At 46.3% G+C, this 22,500-nt stretch overlaps 1 protein-coding gene across 1 annotated transcript in view; it reads left to right on the forward strand.

Annotated features, from left to right (window-relative positions):
* The window catches only part of LOC125958366 (regulator of G-protein signaling 17), a 30,277-nt gene that overhangs the window by 2,613 nt on the left and 5,164 nt on the right, over positions 1 to 22,500 (forward strand). Inside the window, exons 2-5 of the mRNA XM_049691652.1 lie at positions 1 to 717; positions 2,424 to 2,568; positions 2,709 to 2,900; positions 3,090 to 3,098. The exon at positions 1 to 717 is cut by the window's left edge and continues 291 nt beyond it. Of these exons, the coding sequence (XP_049547609.1) occupies positions 2,710 to 2,900; positions 3,090 to 3,098 (200 nt within the window). The 5' untranslated portion in view covers positions 1 to 717; positions 2,424 to 2,568; position 2,709. The remainder of the gene's footprint in view (positions 718 to 2,423; positions 2,569 to 2,708; positions 2,901 to 3,089; positions 3,099 to 22,500) is intronic.

Here is a 22,500-nt window from a genome sequence, read left to right on the forward strand (position 1 = left end):
GTCATCGAGGGCATTCCTTCCGATCTCGCCCAGTACGCTCGTAGGGGGTGTTCGAAGCAAAACGCGGAGTCAACGGTCACCAGCGCTACGATAAGGATGCTCTCCACCGGAACCGGTTACCATTGTTGCAGTTAGTGTGTGAGTGTGTGTGTGTGTGGTGGTACTAGTGTGCCTGGCCTGTTGCTACTACTGGATTTGAAGCAAATCGTACGGTATGCATCGACGGTAACGCCATCCACAGAGCAGCAGCAGTAGCAGTAGGTGTTGGATCCTTATAACCCGCAATAGCACCAGGATCATCGTAAACGGAACGCCAATCGATCGAGTGTACGTGTGTACCTGCGTGTGAGTGTGTGAGCGAGCGTATGGTGGAGTGTGTATGTACGAGTGGGTGGAAAATTTGATCGCAAAGTGAAAGCACAAAATTCACCGCTGGTAGCTCGGTCCAACAGGAAGGCATTCGTGCGGTCCCGAATATCCGTAACAACAACAACGACGTCAACGACAGCGACGACTCATAGGCACCAATTGTTCTAATTGTTCTTATTAAAACCCCTTTCCCGACCTTGTGTAGTAATGCGTTGTCGGTGCATGAGTGTGCGTCAGTGATTGTGTTTGTGTAGAAGTGTGGTCCTAGGTAAGGGATAGCGGTGTAGAAGTGCAAATCCAAGCAACAAGCCGGTTGCAGGCACATTACACGAAGGAAGAAAAACGCTGGTAAGAGCTACTGTGCCTGCATGAAAAGTGTACTAGTCATCCTTGACTTTTAGTTAGTAGCTTTGAGTTAACGTCCCTTCCTATATCCACCGGGCAATGCCGACGCCAGTTTTCAGATGATCTGCAAAACAAACATCCTGTAGCTGTCGACGAGTGACGCTGCCTTTTGTAGAAGTCGGCCTGAATGTGGTGTCCACCAGGACTTGGAATCACCAAGTTCCTTTCTAAACCAACCATTACTTTCAAAATTATCCAAAACATCCACAACATAGCCTACTTTGATTACTGAGCATTTTTTGGTTTGAATGGCAACTCATGTCTAGGGTCTAGGGTGCCGGTTAACCAATACCTACCTCAACTGTTTCAATCAAACGGTGACACCAACTGGTGACAGTCACATGCACGTTCCGGCTATGGCTATTTCAAAGAAGCTAAACACACACAGACACGCGCATAGAGAAAAATGCCTCGATGGATGGCAGAATTGATCATGAACAATTCAACATACCAGTTAGCCCGATGGTGGTGGTGCTGGGGGTGCTGGTGTTGAATTCAATTATTTACCATCAAGCATCCCTTTCCGACGGAATACCACAGCAGAAGAAGAGTCAGGATTAGTCAGGAGTGGGTGTTGTGTTCAAGTGGAACAGCCACGGCCGCGTAATGCGTGATGGAGAGCGGCTATGAACAGGTCACCAAACAGGCATCTCGCCGCTAGTGACGTCTGTAACCCATCTCTCCCCCCGTACGCACTACTACGACAATACCAACAACACGAAACAGCGAGCAAACTAGTAGCCAGCCAGTGTGTTTATGCTAATGGTATCGATTTGATTCTCTGCTCTATTCCAGTCCGGTCTGTATGAACTAGAGGCCTGGGAACTAGAAGTTAGCCAGAGGGGCTCGTCCACGCGAATCCTTTTGATGACGCTCTTTGACGGGCTGCTTGTTGTTTGATGATTGATCCAAGCTTGTCAGCTTGGATTAGTTACCGGCTTCACTACTCAATTCACTGCGTCGGTCAAACATCAAGCCCTCGAGGCAGTGTGTGTGTGTGCGTGCGCATGTGAGGTGCCATTTACTGGCCCAATAGATGTCACTCGTTCAACCTACATCCCCCACCCCCAAAGCCACCCCACAAAGGATGCTCATCAATTTGCCCTGCCATGGCATTCCACAAGCTCCGTTTCCAATTGAAATGTGTCACTCAAGCACATAATGAAGTCATCGCTTTTCACTCCCTCCGCTGGGAGTGACCCACTTTCCACATGGGTGGCCTTGAACTTCTCGATGATAAGGAAGGGAGAAGACCGTTGCTAATGAAAATGTATGCAAAATCCATTCCTCATTATGCTCAGCAGCTTCAGGGTTCAGGATGCTCCTGAAGCCATCATCGATCATCATCTTGTTAGTCAGCCAACTATTCCTTAGGGAGTGGTGGGGGGGGGGGGGGGTTTGGATCCTCCCTCCTCCCTTAAGGGACCAATTTACGAGTTTTGCAACCATCGTCCATCCTTTCCTCGCTGCCCTTTCGCTTCCACCTTTTTTCCATCGGAATGTACCTCGCCTTTTGCTTTGTCCTGTTCCTGAATCCGTTCCTCTTTTTTTTTTTTGGGAAATACTCGCTCACACTGTCACTCTACTGCTACTCTCACACTCCCCCTTTCCTCTTCTTATACTTCTCTGCCCTCCTCTCTCGTCCACAGTACAGCATTCCCGTTGGTTCGCGCGGGCAATGGCGTTTGTGGTACGGAGGGTGGCCGGTGTCAGCCCTACCTTGCTACCGATACGCTGCTAAAGGTGAAGTTGTTTTACACGCAAAACAACTTCCATCCGCTGCCTCAAGATTGGGTAAGTAGATGGCCAGTGGCCAAGCCAAAGGCGGGAACCGGCTTCCCGCCGGTCGGTTAATGTTAATGCAGAAATCGCATCACGTCGCTCGCTCTTTCTCTTTTCTCTCTCTCTCTCTGCTTCTCTTCCATGTCCTGCAGAATGTCCTGCAGCGTAGACGGACTGCCGGCGGGGTGTAGACTCCGGGGCATGGGCTCAACCGTTCAGAGTGGTCCACTGAATTCGTCACTGAGTGGGGCGCAGGAATCAACCAACAATGTCGTGCCGCTGCAGCGAGCGCCATCGCAGAAACCCTGCTGTTTCTGCTGGTGCTGCTGCTGTTCCTGTTCATGGTAGGCTCTCTCTCTCTCTCTCTCTTTCTCGTGGAGATCACTCTGCCTGTCCCTTCTTCGCGTGGCCCCTTTAACACACCCTTCCTTTGCTTCCCTTTTTTCTCTTTCCGGACTCCGGACTACCTTCTTCTTCGGCATCGGGCTTCGACCTTCTACCTATAATTTACGATTACATCCCCGTGCTCCCAGGGCTAAGTGGTAAGTCACAGTGCGCTCAGGTTTCCGATCACGGACTGTACACGGACGTGGCCGCTACGACGCTAACGACGGCTAAGTACGGCCATGTATGTGATGCGGGGAGAGGGGTCCGTTAAACTAAATAATGCATTAGTGTGTACCAGAGTAACGGCGAAGTGAAGAAACAAAAGGGGGAGGGGGAGGGAGAAGAACAATCGTCTGTGGTTAGGGCTAGGGCCCTGCCCTTGCTGTGGCTGTATAATGAATATGTAATAACCTGCTCCATACGAGAAGTTGTAAGAACCAGCATATTAACGCTTTCCATCGAGGTTCGATGGGGCAGAAGAATCGTTCGTTCGTTCTCTCGAGTATAGCGCGGCACCACATGATCAATCAATATGGTGCCGGTAGCTAACAGCGGCTACAAGGAAAACAAATGACCTCGACTGTAAAGGAATCCAACGCTAGGTGGAAAAAAAATCATTGTTTGTTCAATAATTTATCGTTTACGGTGGCGTTTGACGCACTTTTTTCCCGATTTCGCTGAGAGGTGAAAATGTGTTGCCTACCTTGCAGGCGCAAACATTCCGTGTGCTTTTTAATCTCATTTCATCGCGCTGCTGCGCGAAGAGAAGACGATGTTTAGTATGAAATGAGAGATGTAGGATGACTCTTTCTTCACTTTTTCCTGTAAACCGCGCAGCAGCTCACCAGTAATCAGTGTATGCATCTTGCGGATAAATGATTCCCCAACTGTAGGGAGAGCGTGATGATAACGAGCAAAAGAAAGTGTAAGATAGCTGGTAAAAGGAAGACAACATCCTTCCTTCCGTTATTGGCACCGTTTTTTACTCCGCTTGTTGTTGCTAGCTCACATTCCATCCCGACCGCACAATCACATCGCCGTCGGATGGACGGAAAACATCCGCCTTCGGTTCGGCCCAAACTTGCGGCTTTGCTCGCTCGGAACGTGCTCGACGGCACGGAGGGAGGGTTACGGTGTGTGTGTGTGTGTGCTGTGATCACCCTGTCTGTGTGTCATTGTCGCTGGCTAAATTGGCACAAGAGATGGTCCGGGTTGTCTGGGGTGCGGAATGGACGGAATGGCGGAAATGGGAGTGGAGTGCGTGTAGTGGGGGAGGAGCCGCTTCGGACGTGCAGCCATACGACGACAATGACGACGACGACGACGACGACGATGTGGGGTGTGTGCTGGCTGCTGATTCTATGAATGAATGAATGTCTTCGTGGTCTTGCTATCTTCTTGCTCTGGTCAGGCCTGCCTCCCACACACGATACCTCTTATCCTTCTCTTGCTCACTACCCACAACACCCGGCGCTACGACACCCAGTTAGACGCATGCTTGCTGCTGCCTTCTCCTGTTCGAACTCCCCATTTGCTGCCTGTTTGTTCGCTCGCTCTCTTTATCCGCAATCGAATCTCCCATTTTCCGCATTCCGCATTCCAACGGGCACTGGCCACCAGCAGGCAGACAGGCAGGCAGGTTTCGGTTCGGTTCTTATCAATGAGCTGTCCAGAGGTGTGTTAAGATGGTGGTTTCACCACAGTTCACAGTTTAAATCCCATTTCACCGCCCTAAACGGAGCTAATGCAGTCCAAATTTCCTCTTCTCAATTGGTATTTGAAGTGTTATCATCTCCACTACCGTTGAGGTGTGGAAATTGATTCAATGAATTCAATCGCTACACCGTATAAGAGGTATCGAAAGAGAAAAAGAGAGAGTGAGAGAGAACGTGAGAGAAATATAAAACCATAAAACCAATGTTCTCTGCATTTCTCCCAAATTAACTTCCTCATATTATAATCGAGAGACGGCTGTTCGCTCCCTTGTTAGAGTTTTTCTGATGATATTAACCTGCGAATGTATGCGTGAGATGGTGCTGCTTCTGCTCCTGCGTGCTCACGCCTTGAGTCTCGTGCTCAATCACTTCGCCACAGCTGCTGCTCTGGTTTCTACCGATTGACCGATTTTGGCGCTCTTTCTCCAAAGCCACTAGCCCACTAGCACCGCAGACTCAAACCGAACGAGCGAACGATTCGGTTTGATCTCACGCACACTAGGCGCGGCACACGGTGCGTTAGTGTGCGTGCACACTGCCGGTGACCCTGCTGCTGCTGCTGCTGCTGCTGCTGCTAGCGGAGGAGAGTGTTTTTCCGTACTCGGAGGACTTTCGTTAAGTTTGCGCGTTTTCGCCCGCACGCGATTTTCTCACCGATTTCTCCGACGTGAGCAGAGATTCCCGAGAGCGCGCGCGACTCGGGCTAGTGTAGGGAACTTAACGAAACTTTCACTCTTCCTACGACTTCCGATCCCCTTACCCCTTCCGTCACGGACTGGCCACGGAGTGTCCCGAGTTGTGCTTCGTGGTCCCGATGGTTTGTTGCCATTGTCGTTGTCTCTGTCGTACGCGTGTTCAACTCCGGCTTCGGTGGTGCAGCTTGTGTTCCCTGCATCGCATCATCGCATCTTCCCTCTACACGCATCTCGTATCGCGCTCCCAGCACCCACCACGCACCATGTACAGTAGAGGGCACGACATGGCATGGCAGGGCAGGACGGGACACGCTCTCACTACCGATACCCCAATGGAGGACCGATGCAAAAATGTAAACAAAAATCTATCAACCTGCCGCCTCGCTCTCTTCCCGTTTTCGCACGGCACGGCGTGTGCCGCCATGTCTCCGGCCATGTGCCATCTCTGCGGTTGGCCATTGCGCTGTGCTGTGGCGACCGACCGAGCGAGCGAACGAGCGCGCGCGCCAAACCGATTCCAAACCATTCACTGGCCACCGTTCTCGGGGTACAGTTCTGTTCTGGAGTTCGCGCCTACCAGGAGCCCTTGTGTGCGCCCCTTCTCGGGATAAGCGTTTGTTTGTTGCGTTGTGTAGACTGTGCGTGTGTTACTATGTGAAAAGTTTTGACAAAAGATTTAGCCAGATGGTCAACGTGTTATTGAAAGAATCATTACATTTCCGATCAATTTCTGCGTGAACAGTGCGACAAATTGTGCGGGTTTTTTGTACGCTTTACACTAAAAAACTTAGAGACAAATTTAGCTTGAACCAAGCGATCATCAAGCGTTCATTGTGCGCAGTTTTTTTTCTCCAGATTTTTCTCTACAACGATCACCAACCAGCGAGTTTAATAGTATTTTTATGGTTTTCGAGTCTGTGCTGTGATTGAAGGGAGGTGATGTTGCGGAGGGGTGCAGAGTGCGGTAGTGAGGGTAGTGAGTGATCGCTCGGTGAAGAGTTTGCGTGAGGTGTTTGAAGATGCTGATGAAAAATAACACACAAGCAGAAAAGCAAAAGAAAAAAACGAAACCCCGGAATCAAGGCAATCCGTACATATGTGCAGTTGTTGCCTGAAACATAGGCCTGAACCCCGAACCCCTGTGCTCGTGATCGTCATCACCGTTCATCAGTTGTTACCAGTGCGCGCACACAGTGCGCCACATTGCGACGACTGACGAGCTCGGCGCGATCGATGCGTGCTGATTAACCGATTCGAGATTCGAGGAAAATTCGTTAGAATTTTTCACCCAAGCCAGCTGGCACGTTTTTCGCCATTTGCATTCGAAGATGATCTAGCACGCCTTCGCTAGTGATGTGTTCATTGAGATTTAGTCATCGATTAGTATGTTAATTTTTGTTTTTGGTCAACTGATGATGGAGGCGCCCAGTTAGAGGGTAGCACGTCCGATACTAATCGCGAGGTAGCTGGTGTAGCTGTTGTGTCGAGTTTGTCCCTCAAACCATTAACAGGAGCCTGATAGTCAATAATAACCGGTACCAAAATTGCTTCAAATAATGAAATTGTTTTTCGAAACAAAATTGGTACTAATGGAGGCGCCTGGTAATGCATCATCCACTTAGTCGCTGTTGCGATTGATGTACATGGCCTTGAAAATCGCTAATGAGTGTTTAAAAAGGTTATAATTACATAACAAAAGCATTAAAATAATGCAAGCCACTTGATCAACACGAATTTATATTAATGGAGGCGCCTGGTAGTGCATCACTAATGGGGGCGCATGGTGCTCCATTTTCTTTTTCATAGTCGAAGCGGTTCCCGGGGTTTATTTCTTCAATATCACAGCCCCAATCCTTGGGACATGGTACTTCCATCATTTCGAAATAGTTTCCATAGTTCGTCATCGCCGCGTGTGAGGCCAAAGATGCAGTTGCATCCGCTTTAAACATATGCACGCACGGTCGTTCATTCGTTCGTTCGTCTGGTCACCTCGTCGCTGGTCGTAAAACCAGACTTTGTAGTTTATCGCTTAATCGCACATCAATCCTTGCTGTGCTATCCTGGTGCCCCCTTTAGTTCTGGGTCTCTTACCCGGTGTACATGTTACTAATAACGTTCCCAGCTACTCGCTTACCGGGCAGAAAATGGATCAAACGGATTGATGTTGTTGATGGGGCGGGTTTTGATAGCCACAAACAGGATGTCCAATCTGCCACTGGCAGCGAGTGGCCGGTAACAATCGATTATGACGCGACGGCGAATCAATCACGATGATCGAACGTTTGTTTCTCTCACTCTATCTCGCTGTTTATCCACGCCATCAAGGATTATCAGAGGGGGGAGGGGTTGACACAGCCGACGGGGGAGGTAGTTTGTCTAAAGCTTTCAATTCATCAAATGCACGTCTCTCGCAGCATTATCCCGGGGCAAACATTGCCCACCCACGGTGATATCATCAATTCGCCGTTGCAGTACCGTCGCTACTGCGACTGCCGCTGAGTGGCGTAGCCATTTCCACCAGTTGCATTTGTGTGTTTTGCTCATGCACGATACTCGCGGTTCACTCCCCCATCTCACTCATGTCCCAGGCAGGCAGGCAACAAGTAGCCACGAGTATGGTGTACGGTGGTCACGATTGCATGCCACGATGCTTGGCGTGGATTATTTATACGTTCCAACATGTGAACCCCGGGGGAGGGAATCGTCTAACCGGAGCTAGTCGGTGGCACTGGTCGGCTGGTGGCCTCCTTCACCCGGAAGCGAATCGTCAAGGCTGCCAATCGGTTGGGTTGGGACTGGCTGCGACTTGTGTGTTTGCCGGCATCGGCAACCTCATACCGAAGCCGTTTATTTGCATCGCGTTTGCGTTTTGCCAGCGTTGCATCACGCCCCAAGGGGCTGAACTCTAATCATCTTTCGATGATTGCAGTACGCGTGGCAAACCTTGAACCTTCCCGTTGTACTATATATATACACACACACACACACACACACACACACACACACACACACACGCAACTATTTCTCAGCTGCGCGTCTGGTTGTACCGTTGTTCGAGCTGCGTACCATAAACGCTGCGACGTATTAAATCGAATCCTGGTACCAGCATTTGCCTGCCAACCTTCCTGCCTGCCTTTTTCCGTCCACCACTCATTGAACAGGCAGAGTCTGTCGACTCCTGGCCGAGTGATGATAAACAGTGACGTGAAATGAAGAACTCCAAATCGAGGCGGCAATATGAAACGATGCCTCAACGATGCAATATCAAAATCGGTACAATTGGGTTGGCTGTTTATTGGCACTTTCGGTGGTATGCGCCTCGATACAATGGGTCTGCCTTCAAAGTCGAAACTTGAGTGGTTCCCGCGGATTAATATCCCACGGAATGGGAAATAGTTTACCAACGATGGTGGTGGCCGAACGACAAACCAAATATTCATATTATGTAGTCCTCGAAGCCACAATGGAACCGCAGAAGAAAAGGGGAAAAACAAAAGCACCGAAGCAGAATTGCGTTATGGCAGCAGCAATGGTAAAAATGTTATTATCGGTTCCCGTGCAATTGCACGGCAAAGGTACATTTTATGGTGGAATTCAAAATGAATGAATTATTCATACGCTTCTATCGCTGGTTATGACATTTGTGTTGCGTGAAAGGAATGCACGGAGAAAGTGTGATCGAATGCTATCTGTTCGCAGCAAACGCGGATGGCGACTTGCCGCCCATAATCCTGCACCGACCGACAGTTGCCTTCTGAAAGCTATTAATCCCGTCAGCTCAGCTTCTGTGCTTCTTTAGCCGCCCGGTTTTGTAGCGGGCGCCACTACGCTGGACAACAATGCGCGGTGGTGGCCACCACCACCACCGGGGGCCAAGCTGATATCAGTCGACTGTTGGCAATCCGTCGTGATTCGCTTGTGCTGGGATTGGGGCGGCCCGGTTGAAGCGCTAGAAGGGAACGTGAACATCTGTCATAAAATGCGTTGAATGAGGATATGGGGGAGAGGGGGTCTTTCCCCTTTCCGCTCTCCCGTTGTGCTTGTTTGTCAGACGCACATTTTCAGGGCGACCGCCGACGACTGTTCATAACGATATTTTATCGATTGTTGCGATGTGTTTCGATTTGGGCTTCCGATTATCCACCACGCAACGTGTGTGTGGCCGTCGCGTTAATGCGCCTCAAGTGGGTGGAAGGTCTAGGGTCGGCCAGAATCCCGGGACCTAACAGACCTGAGGTAGAAGGTGCAGCTGTCCAAAGTCTACCACAAAGGATGATGTTTTTGCGTTCAGCAAACCAATAGCAATGGGAATGATAATAAAAAAGAAAGGGACAAAACAGATCGCAGGGATGGACAACCGAAACCACTCTACAAAAACGCGGATGCCCAATGGTGGTTTGGAGCCAGCGAGTGGGCAATGGCGCCACTATTTGGCGTTGCGACATGACGACGACGGCGGCGACGACTAACGATGATGACGAGTGTCGGTAATGCTTTGTGGGCTACTACTCGCCCTGGCCGCGTGTATTAAGCTTGTAATAGTTTTTATCCCTCGTTTACGGCGCGAGCATTAAACTGAAACTCCGAGTAGCGGTCTTCTTTCATTTTTCCCACTTTTCTCTGTCGCAAGCAGCAGCCTTGCGACACGGCAACGCGCTCTTAATGGTGTTCAGGCTTTTAGGATCTTGTTCATTCTCTGTCTCTCTCTCTCTCGTTGTGGCTGCAGCCTAGCGACAACGTTTCGCTGACTAGTTTTGCGTCATCACTTCCATCCGGAGAAGCAACCGGGAACCAAATGGAACCGGCCGTGGAGGCTACACTACGTGGAGCACAAAAAGTGCGACAAATAAATCCCTGAAGCAGTAGCAGTAGCAGCACCAAAATCCAGTCCATTCCAATCAGATCCATGAACAAACATAGATAACAGACCGACCGATCTGGTAGAGAACGGGGGAAAAAGAAGCAAAACAAATGGAGAAACGTTGAGATGAGCATACTTACCGCTAGCGCCGGTTTCCGTCTATGGTCAGAAGCATCTTTCGGGGTCATCATCGTCATCATAAGCTCGCTATGGCGATGGTCCGAAAAATAAAGGTCAAGAACGGTGTTGATGCTCGCGACGCATCGGCGACACGGCCAGTGCCCAGTGCGCCCAGACTTAAGGCCGGTTTCAAGGACTTTGGTAAAGTCCTTACTACAAAAAAAAAGGGTCAGCATTTCAAATCGATTCCCACCGAGGTTGGTGCCACTGAAGGTACTCGTTCGTTCGTTCGTTCGTTCGCAAAAGTAACGAAGGATTTAGAACGCGCTTCCCCCTTAATCTGACAGCAGATTGCTATCTTTCTATCTGTACGACGGCCAGGATGCTGTGCGAGTGCTTTGGAGCGCCTTAGAGCACGAAAGCAATGGAATATTGCCGCAAATCGCACTTCTATCCCTCTCAATCCCTCGGCATCTAAATGAATTGCACCCCGTATGCAGTGACACTTTCGCCATCGAACGAACGGCGAATGAACGAGGAAACGACGAACATGTCGACGCGGATACGCTAATACCACCGCCACATGCATTTGCCCCCGGGGCGTGTAGATATGTATCATAATCGTAGCAATTATGTTGTTCATTTATCACGGATGATGACGGCGACCACGACGACGGTAGTGATGATGATGATGATCGCGTGCACCGCATGTTTGTACCTCAGTGAAGTACGTCAATCTGCTGCAGGCAATCCTTAGTTGGATCTACTTTTGAGCGCTTTGGTCTGTCGCTGTTTGGCTGTTTGGAGCACTGTCTGTAATTACAGTAGGCAGCAGCAGCAGCAGCAGCAGCAGCAGTAGTGGTTATTACTGTCTAGACTGTCTGCTTTATGAAAGCTTTTTTTCTCTTTTTACGAACAAAATCGTTTTGTAATGTTGTATGTTGCTCCACTGTACCACGTTACGCTGCTGAATGCCATTAATGTATTTACTCACTGAGTAAGAAAGAAGGGAATGCGTACTACTTATCACGGTAGCACCGGATCGGAGCTTTTCTTTGAAATGCTTTTTCAAAAAAACATCATGGCATCGAATAACACGAGTTCTACTCTCTTTCTGCCAACTCACCATGATGTCTACCATTAAAGGAAGCCACTCGGAAGTTTGTTGGAATCTTATCATTCATTTAGTGGCCATCGTGGAATCATCAATCAAAATGTGGTTTGGCTAGGCGAGTGGGTTTCGCATCAAATGCTGTAATTGATTGATTTGTTCCACAGTCTCCATCCAAGTTCAATCCTAAATCCATCTCTCCTTTCGGTTGACACGGCGGCCTTCTTCAAAATCATACATCGTCGTTTCGTGTCGTGTTTGATGAAGAATCTTTGCTCACCATGCTCATCTCTCTTGCTTCAACTGCCTTTGATTGCAGAAAGTGAAAGAGCATGATGATCAATCTATTAAGTGATTAATTACGTCATGCCATTGGCGGGTCTTTGATCTGCCCTTTCGCTATGGTGTGTGTTGTGTGTGTGTGTACGAATGAATCCTATCAGTAAACCTTTACTAAGCCTTCCTTCTTATGACACGTCTCGCTGGGTGCCAGGGTCGGTTCCTTAGTCGACTGACGACTAATTGACTAACAAAACTGCTCGCTCTGACTCTGCTCATAAGACAGATTGATATGGGGAATGTGTTTTCAACCTTCCACCTTCCAGACGTCTGGTCTGGCTCGGTAATTGAAAGCACATTTACCGCCATACTAATTACACCTCGGATCTCTTCGTCTGTACCTACTGTGCTGGGAGGGGGAAATTTCGCGAAAAGCTCTCTGCCTCGAGCTAGCTCACCAACACCAGGAACAGATCGCGATGAAAATGAATTAATTTTATAGCACCATCTGTGCCACCACTAGCTGCTCACTGCTACGTCGTAGACTATCGAATGGGTTAGCAGCTTACCGACCACCCGGATCCCAGGTCACACAATGTCGACGAAAGTCTGCCGGAGTGATGCAGTGCATCGTTGCTGATGACCAACGAGTGCGCCTTTGGGGGGAGGGGTTCTGCTATGGGAAATGTAAATCAATTAAAAATTAATTTTAAATCTCATCGTCTCGACCACCTCGACCACCTGGGACCATCTTACACATCCCGCGACGGATTTTGTTATGCTTTCCTTGGCCAACAACAACACTTATTTCGCTGCTGTTGTAGTGGAAAGGTTTTCTGATGGAGCGGACACCGTTGTCTGGCAAAATGTTTCAAATGAAAATCCGCGTCATTTTGAGTTTTGTCCTTTTTTGGGAAAGGTCTTCTCGAGCACAGAATGGTTTCCAGCATGCAATCGAACCGGATGCTGTACAATCCCATTGGAGCCCATGTCTGTCTGGCGACCGGTTCGAAAAGGAAGCTTTTCATGAAAGCCCTCAACTAGAGATGACTGTCTTGGGTTCCACGGTCTTAATGGAACCCAGAGAGCTCGCGAATCGCGAAAGTTCCACAAGAAATACAGATCAATCCGATCGCGCCGTTACCGTTTGGCTTACCCTTGTCAAATGCCACGTATAAACTCCTCGACTGAGTCTCGGAATCCATTTTCTAAACATTCCTCCCGTAAATCGTGAAGATTCGCATGGTCCGCCGGGAGGATAAGTCGCATCAAGTTTACTTCACGAACACACGCTTTGGTTGGTTGGTTGGTTGGTTGGATGAAACAGACCGGGCGAGACGGAGACGCTGTGGACTCGCCGATTAGGTTAAGCGCTAAATGGCCAGTCTTCCGTGAGGCTGAGCATTCCTGCTTTCCCGAAACGCTAAACACTCGCTGCCGTACAATTTGGGCGTCATCGAACGTTGGTTGTGTGTTGTGGAAGCTCTGAAACAAACGCTAAATTATGTAGCGAGACCGTGGGCCACGTAAGCAAACCTACGAACTGCCTCGAGGCAGCACGGAACCCGGGCTTGACTTGAACGCTCATCAGGTTGTCGATTTGCACCGAGAACGCGTGGATACCGTTGATGCGAACGTTGTGAACACTCAGAAATAGCTTTGAAAAACCCATACTGTTAGCGCTAAAGTTGGAAGTGAAGTTGGTGGGGGGAAAACGGCCTTCATTTGACTTACGCTTCTCATTTCGGGTGGAAAAGTGGTCACCGTTAATGTGATACTGCCCAAGATGGAGACTGTCAATCTATTTCGATATGGCAGCTCTGGTCACGGGGTGAGTGCTTTTGATAAAGCGCTTTTAATAATTGGCCACAGCGGCTTCGCGCATGAAGATGTCGATGCGTCACGGACTCATGCATGAGGAGAAGCTTTCATTTAAGTTGCACTCGAACGACTCGAAGAGCAAGCTCAGTATACTGTAGTGGACATCAAACATGCATAAACGTGCCCTCATGGCTATTTTTAAATTCATTTTGCTCTGTGATTGAAAAGTAAATCATCACGAGTCGGTTGCCGTTCCATGGGAGACTATTTGTCATGCCAAGTTATTTATATTATTCGCCGTATACTCACGGGATTAGTGAAGGTGGTTCAGACCTCCACAAAGCACGGCATGCAACGTTAGATTCTTAATGGTTTATTTTTACTGAAAATAATACTTGTTAAGGTAACCTTTAGGGTGGAAAAATGGCACTAAACGAGGTTAAATTGAAGCGAATACTCGCCGAAAACGATAGCTAAATGAAAATGATATTTTCTTGATGAATTGATGGCAATGGCTACCCTAAAATAGACGCATTCTCTCTTGAAATGTTTGATTAGACCATAAATTGAAATAGCAGATAAGACAGAAATAGTTTCCTTGAGACCAAAATAACGACTTTCCTGACTGACGCGCTTATTTGTGCTTGAAGCATGATAAACACATAACTCATACAGCTTGCTATATGATACCATGCTGGAGAACGATACGTTTGCTCTAAATCAAGGAGTTTTCGTAACAAGTATTTTCCGGAATTGATTCCAGCTATATGTTCAGAATCGCTTGGCCAATTTAACATCCTTTCACCTTAGAAGCATGTTCAGGCCTTTAGCTTAGCAAAAACGTTTCGTTTTACAGCAACGTTCGAGCAAATCGCTTCTCTGAAATTGAGAGAAACAAAACGGATTTTATGTTGGTTGGGCTTTTGATCAGATTTCCTTACATTTACGTAAGGAAAGGCTTCGCTAGGTCGCCGGATGAATGCCTTTTTGCACTAAATCTTAGCTTTCGCACTAAAATCACATCTTTCAAAATGCTAAGAAAAGGTTAAAACTATTGTATTTCATAGACCATAGTTTACAGGTTTCAATAGCACCATGAACATTAATTTTTCTTTCTATAATATAAACATTTCTTTTTATGATACAAAAAGTTATGACGGAAATACTGTTTTCCAGGCTTCAAACTCAAGCTTTCAGGATTAATCAAAGGCGATAGTTGTTCATTAAAACTGCATATGTGTATTTGTAGTCAAATGTAACACGAAAAAACGCTATCTGTTTAAATTAAATAGACAGCTTACATTCCGTTAAGGGCACCACTAAGCACCGGTAAAAAATTATGGATTCTTCTAGTAGATGCCGATTAAAAACCTTAACAGATAATATGGGTAAAAATAATATTTTTTATTTAACAAAGCATCGTTGACACCATTTTAAGAACCCAATTTGCAGTTTTAAAAGAAATGTGTCACAAGGTTAATTTTTTATGGCCACCGACACTATACCGCAGAGCATAAACATAAAGAGTTGCACTGATATGCCCATTGATGTTTCAGAGTGAACCGATGGCAACCAAATTGGTTTTAATCCTGCAAATATCAATCCACCTTTAACAACGGGTGCAGAAACCATCGCATCGTGCCGCGAGGGATGAAGGGAAAGAAGGACCAGGGAAGGTCACTTTGTAACTGAAATTGCAAATATGAAAGAAAAAGTTCAATTTCATTATGCCACCCAACTCTCGCCACTCCAGGGTATGGCCACTGTATAGCCTGTAGCACCAGCCCAGTGATCAACCGAGTGGCGAGTGGTCTCGGTTTCACCCGGACATCCAGTCCCCACTCTTTGCAGGCTATCTCCACCCCACCGGTTTGTCTATTGTTTCGTTAAACGAGCCTCGAGCCTTAATGTGGAAATAAGGGTTGGGCAGAATGTGTTTTTGTTTGGGGGAAAAAGAAAGAAATTCAACAAAGACCACATCCATTGGCCACACACACATATGTGGGCCAGCAGCGTGGACATTAGTGATAAACAGAACGGGAAACCGGAGGAGGCCTCACGCCTGAATGGTCGAACGGGCAGAAAGGGGGCACCATTCCTTCCTTCTATCCGTACGCCCCGAGGACAATTGTTTATCCAGCTAAACAAAGGCTCGCAAGCCAAGCGCAAACAAACTCAACAACCTCCGGAGCGTCCTGTATGTTCTGCGTGCTAGGTGAGAGTAGAGAGAGAGAGAGAGAGAGAGAGAGAGTGAGAGAGAGAGAGAGAGAGAGAGAGAGAGAGAGAGACCAAACAGAAAGAGTTGGAGGAAATGTTACTTTAGGTTCGAGGTTGCTCGCGGCTAGAAAGGTTCGCTGTCTTGGTTTGTGCTTTGTGCACGTCCTGCCTCTGTCCTGTCCTGCCGCTGCGGCTACTCCTGGAGTGTGTTTTGCCACGTGCCAACCAGCCGCTTAACCCTCGGTCAGAACTCCCTCTGCTCGGTGACTTTTGGCGAGAGCTAGGACTGCAAAGTGAACCATCAGCACCATGGCCATCAGCATCATCATCATCATCACCATCACCCCACCGGTGGTGATCGGTGGCCTCAGGGGTCAACTACTAATCATGGAAAAAAGAGAGTGAGAGAGAGAGAAAGAGAGATTGAAATGGAAGTGAATAGAGCAACGGTTGTGGTGTGCAGAGTTGACGAGAGGAGAGTTGCCATCATCCCCCCCTGGGATCGGCTCCACAATCTTCCCTACCCCAACCCCCAAGCGATCAGTTGTGACTTTTGTCGTTGCGTTCCTCGTCGGGTTCACAGAGTTCCCGTGCAGAGCGCACAAGCACTTGTTTGCATAGCGTGCCCGCGGAGAGGTCCTGTGAATTGCTCCTGTGCCGTTGTGTGACTCCAGAAATGGAAACCAAAAGGCAACAATAACCATAAAAACAACAACAAAAAAAGTTGTCAAAATAATAAACCGCCCAAAAGGGACAAGAAACCAACCAGCCATTTCTACAGTTGCTGCTGCTGCTGCTACTGCTGGGAATTCGTTGTGGGATGTAGATGAATTTGACATTCAAACCTAACGAAATGAAAGCTTTGGTATTAGGGTGGGAGGGTAGCTGAACCTGTTGCATAGGCGTTGCGGCCCAGCAGCGCCCGCTGTGTTTAGCTGATGAAAAATGTAAAATATCCGCTGGAAATAATTCAAACCTCGCATTCCGCCGTTAGAAAAATGGAAGCAAATTAAATTTGTAAAAACAGGAGACAGGGGTGGAAGTTGATGTTGCGCCACAGCTTTCTACGCCCTCCAACTGGAACAAATTGGTTGCCATTCGTTCGTTGGAAGAACGCTGTCAAAGTGTTGTTGTTACAAATTGTGTTTTTAATTTTCGTTGCTCGATTCAAATGGCATTCTGTAGGTTCAGGCATGTGCAGTCATGGCACAGAAATGAAGTATAAACGTATTTCCTTAGTTCCTTTTGAAATCAATTACCATTTGAATGAATAAATGATTTAAGCATGGTTTGGCTGATAGTAATGCTTAGTTCAATGTTCCTAAGATGCCTGCAGAGTTATGAACAACCGATATTCAATGGTCACGATGGTCTTCGATCCATCTTAGAATCTAAAAACGTCCACAAGTGTTATAACGGGATCAACCCAGAAAATTGTGGAGGTCTTTTAAATCGTTAGTAAGGCCAATTACAGTCAGAATTTGACTTTGCGTTCTGCCCAGCTAAGTAAACTAACTAGCAGAATCAATACTCCTCCTCGAAACATCTACTAGGGGCATTTTAGTTGGATACCCTTTGAATTTTAACTAAAAAATGTTTTAGACTTTTTTAAAGCGAGAGTCTTGTTCTGTGATCGAGGTTCGCATCACTTATTGCCGCAGTTGTAGAATACTTTATACGAATATTATATACGACGACGTTTCGCATTCGTTACACATTTTCTAATAATACATTTCCATTTCATATATTTCAATACATACATTTCCATTTAATACATTTCCAGACTACCTTCACCAATACTTTTTCACAAAACTCCTTTGCGTGGCAGTCTTTTACGATGATATTTTATCTTGAAGGACAGCTTTTTGAGCATTCGGAGCTTTTTGTGAGCAGCAGCCAAAATGTCAAATACATCCGGCTCTTCTGTTTCTGAAAGCAAGAAATTACTGCGGATTAAAGTAATATGCGGATAAGTAATCGCTTCTTCATAGTGTCACAGTTATTCAATAGCATGCTTTTTTAGTTCATGACTTCAAATGTAAGAAAAATGCAAAAACTTTGCGGAGATTGTAAACCAATAAAACGATCATTTTCTCCTGATAACAAACCAATATTTTAAAAATTGTTAATGGTTTGTACTTTACTTTTGCCAGTAAGACTTAAATATCATGTAAGTCCTTTTGCGTGCTATAGTGCTTGCATTGTAACTGGACAAGTGTTTCAATAAGGTTTGAGCACTCCCTTCATCTCCCAGGAATTAATGACAACAGAAAGCAAAACACACTCCCTCAGCTTCAGTGGCCGGACCAAACTATGTCCCAAACTAACGACGATGAAAATGATGCTTCCTGAAATGAATAGTACACTTGGCCGCATCATCCATCCCGGCCAGAATGGCGGATCCTTCATCAAAACAAACCCATTAAAACTTTATTATCACCTCGCCGCCGGAAGGGCTTGCGGTCGGCTGGTTGGTTAGTTAGTCGGGGATGCCACGTGTGCCGGAAATGACGGTACGCCATTTGCGGTCACCTACTAATAAGCGGCTGCACCCGGCTCGCTTATGCCCTGGCCGTCCTGGCCATGGAATCCCGTTCCCCGTTCCTGTCTGTCAATCTGACATCATTCAGGCTCGGGCCGCGAGGAACAGCTAGCCGCTCGTCATCAAAGTAATTAACCTCAAACATGGTGCTGCTACGCGGCGGTAGCAGCTGACCAAGCTAACCGGCTGAGGATACGAGGCGATGATTCAATAACTGCGAAGCGTTGAGGGTTTTGCTTCTGGCCTATCGTATGTCCTGTGGGCCCGCGGTGGCTGAACGTGTCGTACAACGATGGAAAGTAATTATATCTCATCCCTCGTGTGTCGATCGCTTTATACATACATATGAGTTGTGCTAGCTCCCTCCTTTTGCAGGATGAAAGAAGTTAAAGCGAACATTGCATTAAAGCGACGGTACAACGATAGCCGCATGACACGATTCGAGGCAGCCAGCAGCACCCGGAGCACCCTTTCGCAAGTCGCAAGTTGCAGGGGGCACAAAAACGGTGATAAAATCACGAAACACTCGTGCACTTCACAGGATATCGTGTCCGTCGGCACGTCGCTGCTGATGATGCAGCTTCTTTACACATTCGCGAACCAGTGATCACGATATCGTGATCGATCGGCTGACCCGATTCGCCCCGATGCACCAGGCAGTAGCCACCTTCTCCTTTCGCTTGGCAATTAGCTGGAGGCATAATGAAAGCACAGAATACTCTCCTCCACCTCGGGGGCGAATGAGAGGACGAAGATTGCACTCTAATCGGTCCGGTTTCCTGTCACGGCGATAAATGTCAAGCACCACTTCGAGGATGCTGCAAGCAGCATGGGAGCTGGCACCGCTCTGCATAAATTATGCTTAACTAACCGGCGCTCTTGCACGCTAGCACCGCTAGGCGGTCTATTATGCTGATGCGTATTTACATAAGTGATATAGAGGATATGATAATCCGATCCGGAGAGCGAGAGAGTATTGACAATCGTATTAACACCCCACTCAACCCCCACAGCAAATGGTAGATGATGGGTGCATTTTGAGGCAAACGCACTGTATAATTTTATTTAAACATTCAGTCCCCGGCACTAAGTGGATCAATAGCTCACTTCAATCGTGTACTACCTCTGCTACTGCATTCAAAATGCAGATTGCTGAACAAACAATGTTGTTCGCCGGTGGCCCCACCACAGCTAAATAGTGAAAGTGTCATCAAAGCACAGGACCAGGAGCACAGGACTAGGAGTGTCGCGAAAGCCATTTCTAACTAAGTACATCAAACAGCGGATCCTCTCGGGGCGATGGTGCGCTCGAGTGGATTCCAGTGAGAACTCATCCGCAACTAACTGTGTCTCGGTGTGTGTGTGCGTGTGTCGAATGTCAAAGAAGGAACACTGTCCTCTCCTTCCAGGTACCCTTCCTGGAGGTCGGTCGGAAGCGGTCCCTTGCACCGGCGAGTGCTAAGTGCTACGCAAACATGTCGAAACAATAGCCACGGTGACACTGTACTGTACCGAATGAAGGTGGCGTAAAGCTCGCGCACGGGTCGGAAGTGCACTTGACCCACCACCTTGGTGGCCGCAGAGGTGGTGCACTGGTGGACGAGAGTGGGAAAAAAAGAGAAGCGAAGGATATAGAAAGTGTCAACAGCTTCCCAACAGCAGCAGAGCCCACCAGGGAGTGTATTCTAGTGATTGTTTCTTCGCGGTTTTGTTGTTGTGTTTTCCCCCTCTCTGTTGGTTACTGTTGGTGTGGTGGTATTGTTGTTTGTTGAGCTCAGCGAGATTCAGGTGGGCAACAATCGAGCGGTGCCGAGGGCTGGGTACCCGAGGCACGAGACGGTGCCGTCCAGCTTCAGGATGGCCGAAAAATGGCGGCAAGCCATCGGAAAGATACGGAAAGGGTAAGCAACGGGTGCACTTGGCTTAGCTGTGTTCGATGTGTTCGATGAGTTCGACCGATAAAGTTGCTATAGCCGGATCGGGTACCATCTCTTATCGTTGTATTACAGTATAGCGCGCCATACTTTCATCGTTTTAACTTTCTTTTCCCAGAATACACAAAGTAAATAGTACTTCAGCCAGAAGACAGACTACAATAAGTGGTTTGTTTTTTATGGACTTTAAAGGCTTTTTTCGTGAACATCCTTAAGGTTTCAATAAGGTTTAACAGTTTGCTTGCCAGCGTTTAACATCTAAAGTTTATTTCGTTTTTTAGTCGGTGGGATACTACAACACCAACAGATGGATACGGGTTAAAATAAATTGTGACACTTTTTACAAAGAAATTGCCAATTTTTTCTTCAGGCTAAGAAATGAAGCCAGTGATTGCTATGCAGCAATTGTGAATTATTTATACTAATAAAAAAGTCTTGTACTCATTTCTTGAATTTGCTAAAAGATATGCGAGAAGAAAACGTCGTTGCACCTTTTCAAAAGTAACCACCTTCGAACTACCTTATCAAAAATAAGACTTAGTTATTAAACATATGCTTCTCTTATGTTTAATTTATTCGTGTGTAATATTAAATCTGGATTTAAGCAAGTTAACTTGTATTATTTATTAATAGTAAACGTAGCTAGCTACACACAATTTTGGTCCATCTTACTGTTCAATTTCTGGTAATTTCCAATACAACTCCTTTCTGTCTCAGTTTCGTTCCAGAAACCATTCGATGTCACATTATTCGTATTTTTTGTTTTGGAGATGAATTGTTCTGTGTTTTTCAGATGAAGTCCATGTCCGAACGATGCTAAACAGTGATAATCTATCATAGCCAAGATTGTTGAACGGGGCGTTCGGAAACATTACTCAGATAAGCTGTTTAATGTATCCGCGCGGTCTTAGTTACATTATTAAAATAACATCACTTTACTAAATACAATAATTTTTAGCGCTCGTCATTGTAAAATCACTCAATTTTCTTCATCAATGGCTATCCGATATAAATCAATGAAGCAAGCAGCAAACGGTTATCTAATGCTTGGTTTAATTTTTAATCTATTCGAGGGATACTCATATTCCAAATCCCGCGATCCTTTTTTATTATGCTCTACTTAGTGTATCTTGCGATACAAGTAGAGCCATCAGTCAATTCCTAGCATTTCTTTTATTTATTACGTCGAAAAAATGGATTCACAAGTTCAAATTGATGGAGCGTTTTCACAGTATGTTATTACCAACAAACGATGACTGTTATATCCTTTTATTGATATAAGAAATGCGTGCTATGAATGCTTTTGCAACCCTTGAAACTCAACATGAGCGATAATATAAAGAGATAAAAACCTTGAAGAACTTACGTATGTTTGAAATTAAATATTTGACGGATGAAAAGACATTTATAATGGTATTAACCGAACACGTACTTCTCGCTTGATCCACCTATGAATGAAAATGGTAAAGACATATTTGCATAAGCTGTTGTGTTAGTACACCAAACTTCCTATTTGTAGGGGTTTATAACTTTTCTTATGCTGCGTCCTAGTGCAATTGACTTACAGAAAACTCAGCGTTCAGATGATTTTCGCGCTATTTCACTCGGCAAAAGAACTGTATCTTATGCAAAAATAATAAATATTAAAATTTATTTGAAACAAAATTTTATTATCCTGGTTCTATACAGTGTTTTACTAAAATGCCTCGGTTTTTTACTATCACGATTTACGATGGTTACGATTTTGATACTAAATAATATAGAGCTGTGGTTACATTTCAAACCAGTAAGACTTGAAGAACGGAGCACGTATTTCTTAGTCTCGATTAAAAATGTCATTGCAATGAAATTGTGCACGCGAATTCGCAAAACAAATTCCAATATTATTGTTATTGTAAGTTTGTTATCTCTTAAACATTATTCTAAAATACCTCTTCAAATATGACTGTCTATGGGAGGAAAATTTCAGATTGGGGGAGTACCTAAATCTAATAGTCGACTTAAATTTAAAAAAAACACCAAACATAATCCATAGATTAGAGCTTGTAGAAACTAAACGAACACCAGTACAATTACCAGCAGAGCTAATTGGTATTGCTATGTTGGCATCGTGTATCGTTCGTACTAAAATGGTTCTCTCCTAATTCTATTTGAAGTTGAAGAAGAAATCTAAGATAAACATAGTTGTTTGCCTTTTTGCTTTGGATGTTTGGTAAACGTGTTTAGGTCATTCAATCGTGCAATTTCAATATTCAACCAAGC

Source organism: Anopheles darlingi, chromosome 3 (assembly GCF_943734745.1).
Source record: "Anopheles darlingi chromosome 3, idAnoDarlMG_H_01, whole genome shotgun sequence".
In the NCBI taxonomy this organism is placed as follows: Eukaryota; Metazoa; Arthropoda; class Insecta; order Diptera; family Culicidae; genus Anopheles; species Anopheles darlingi.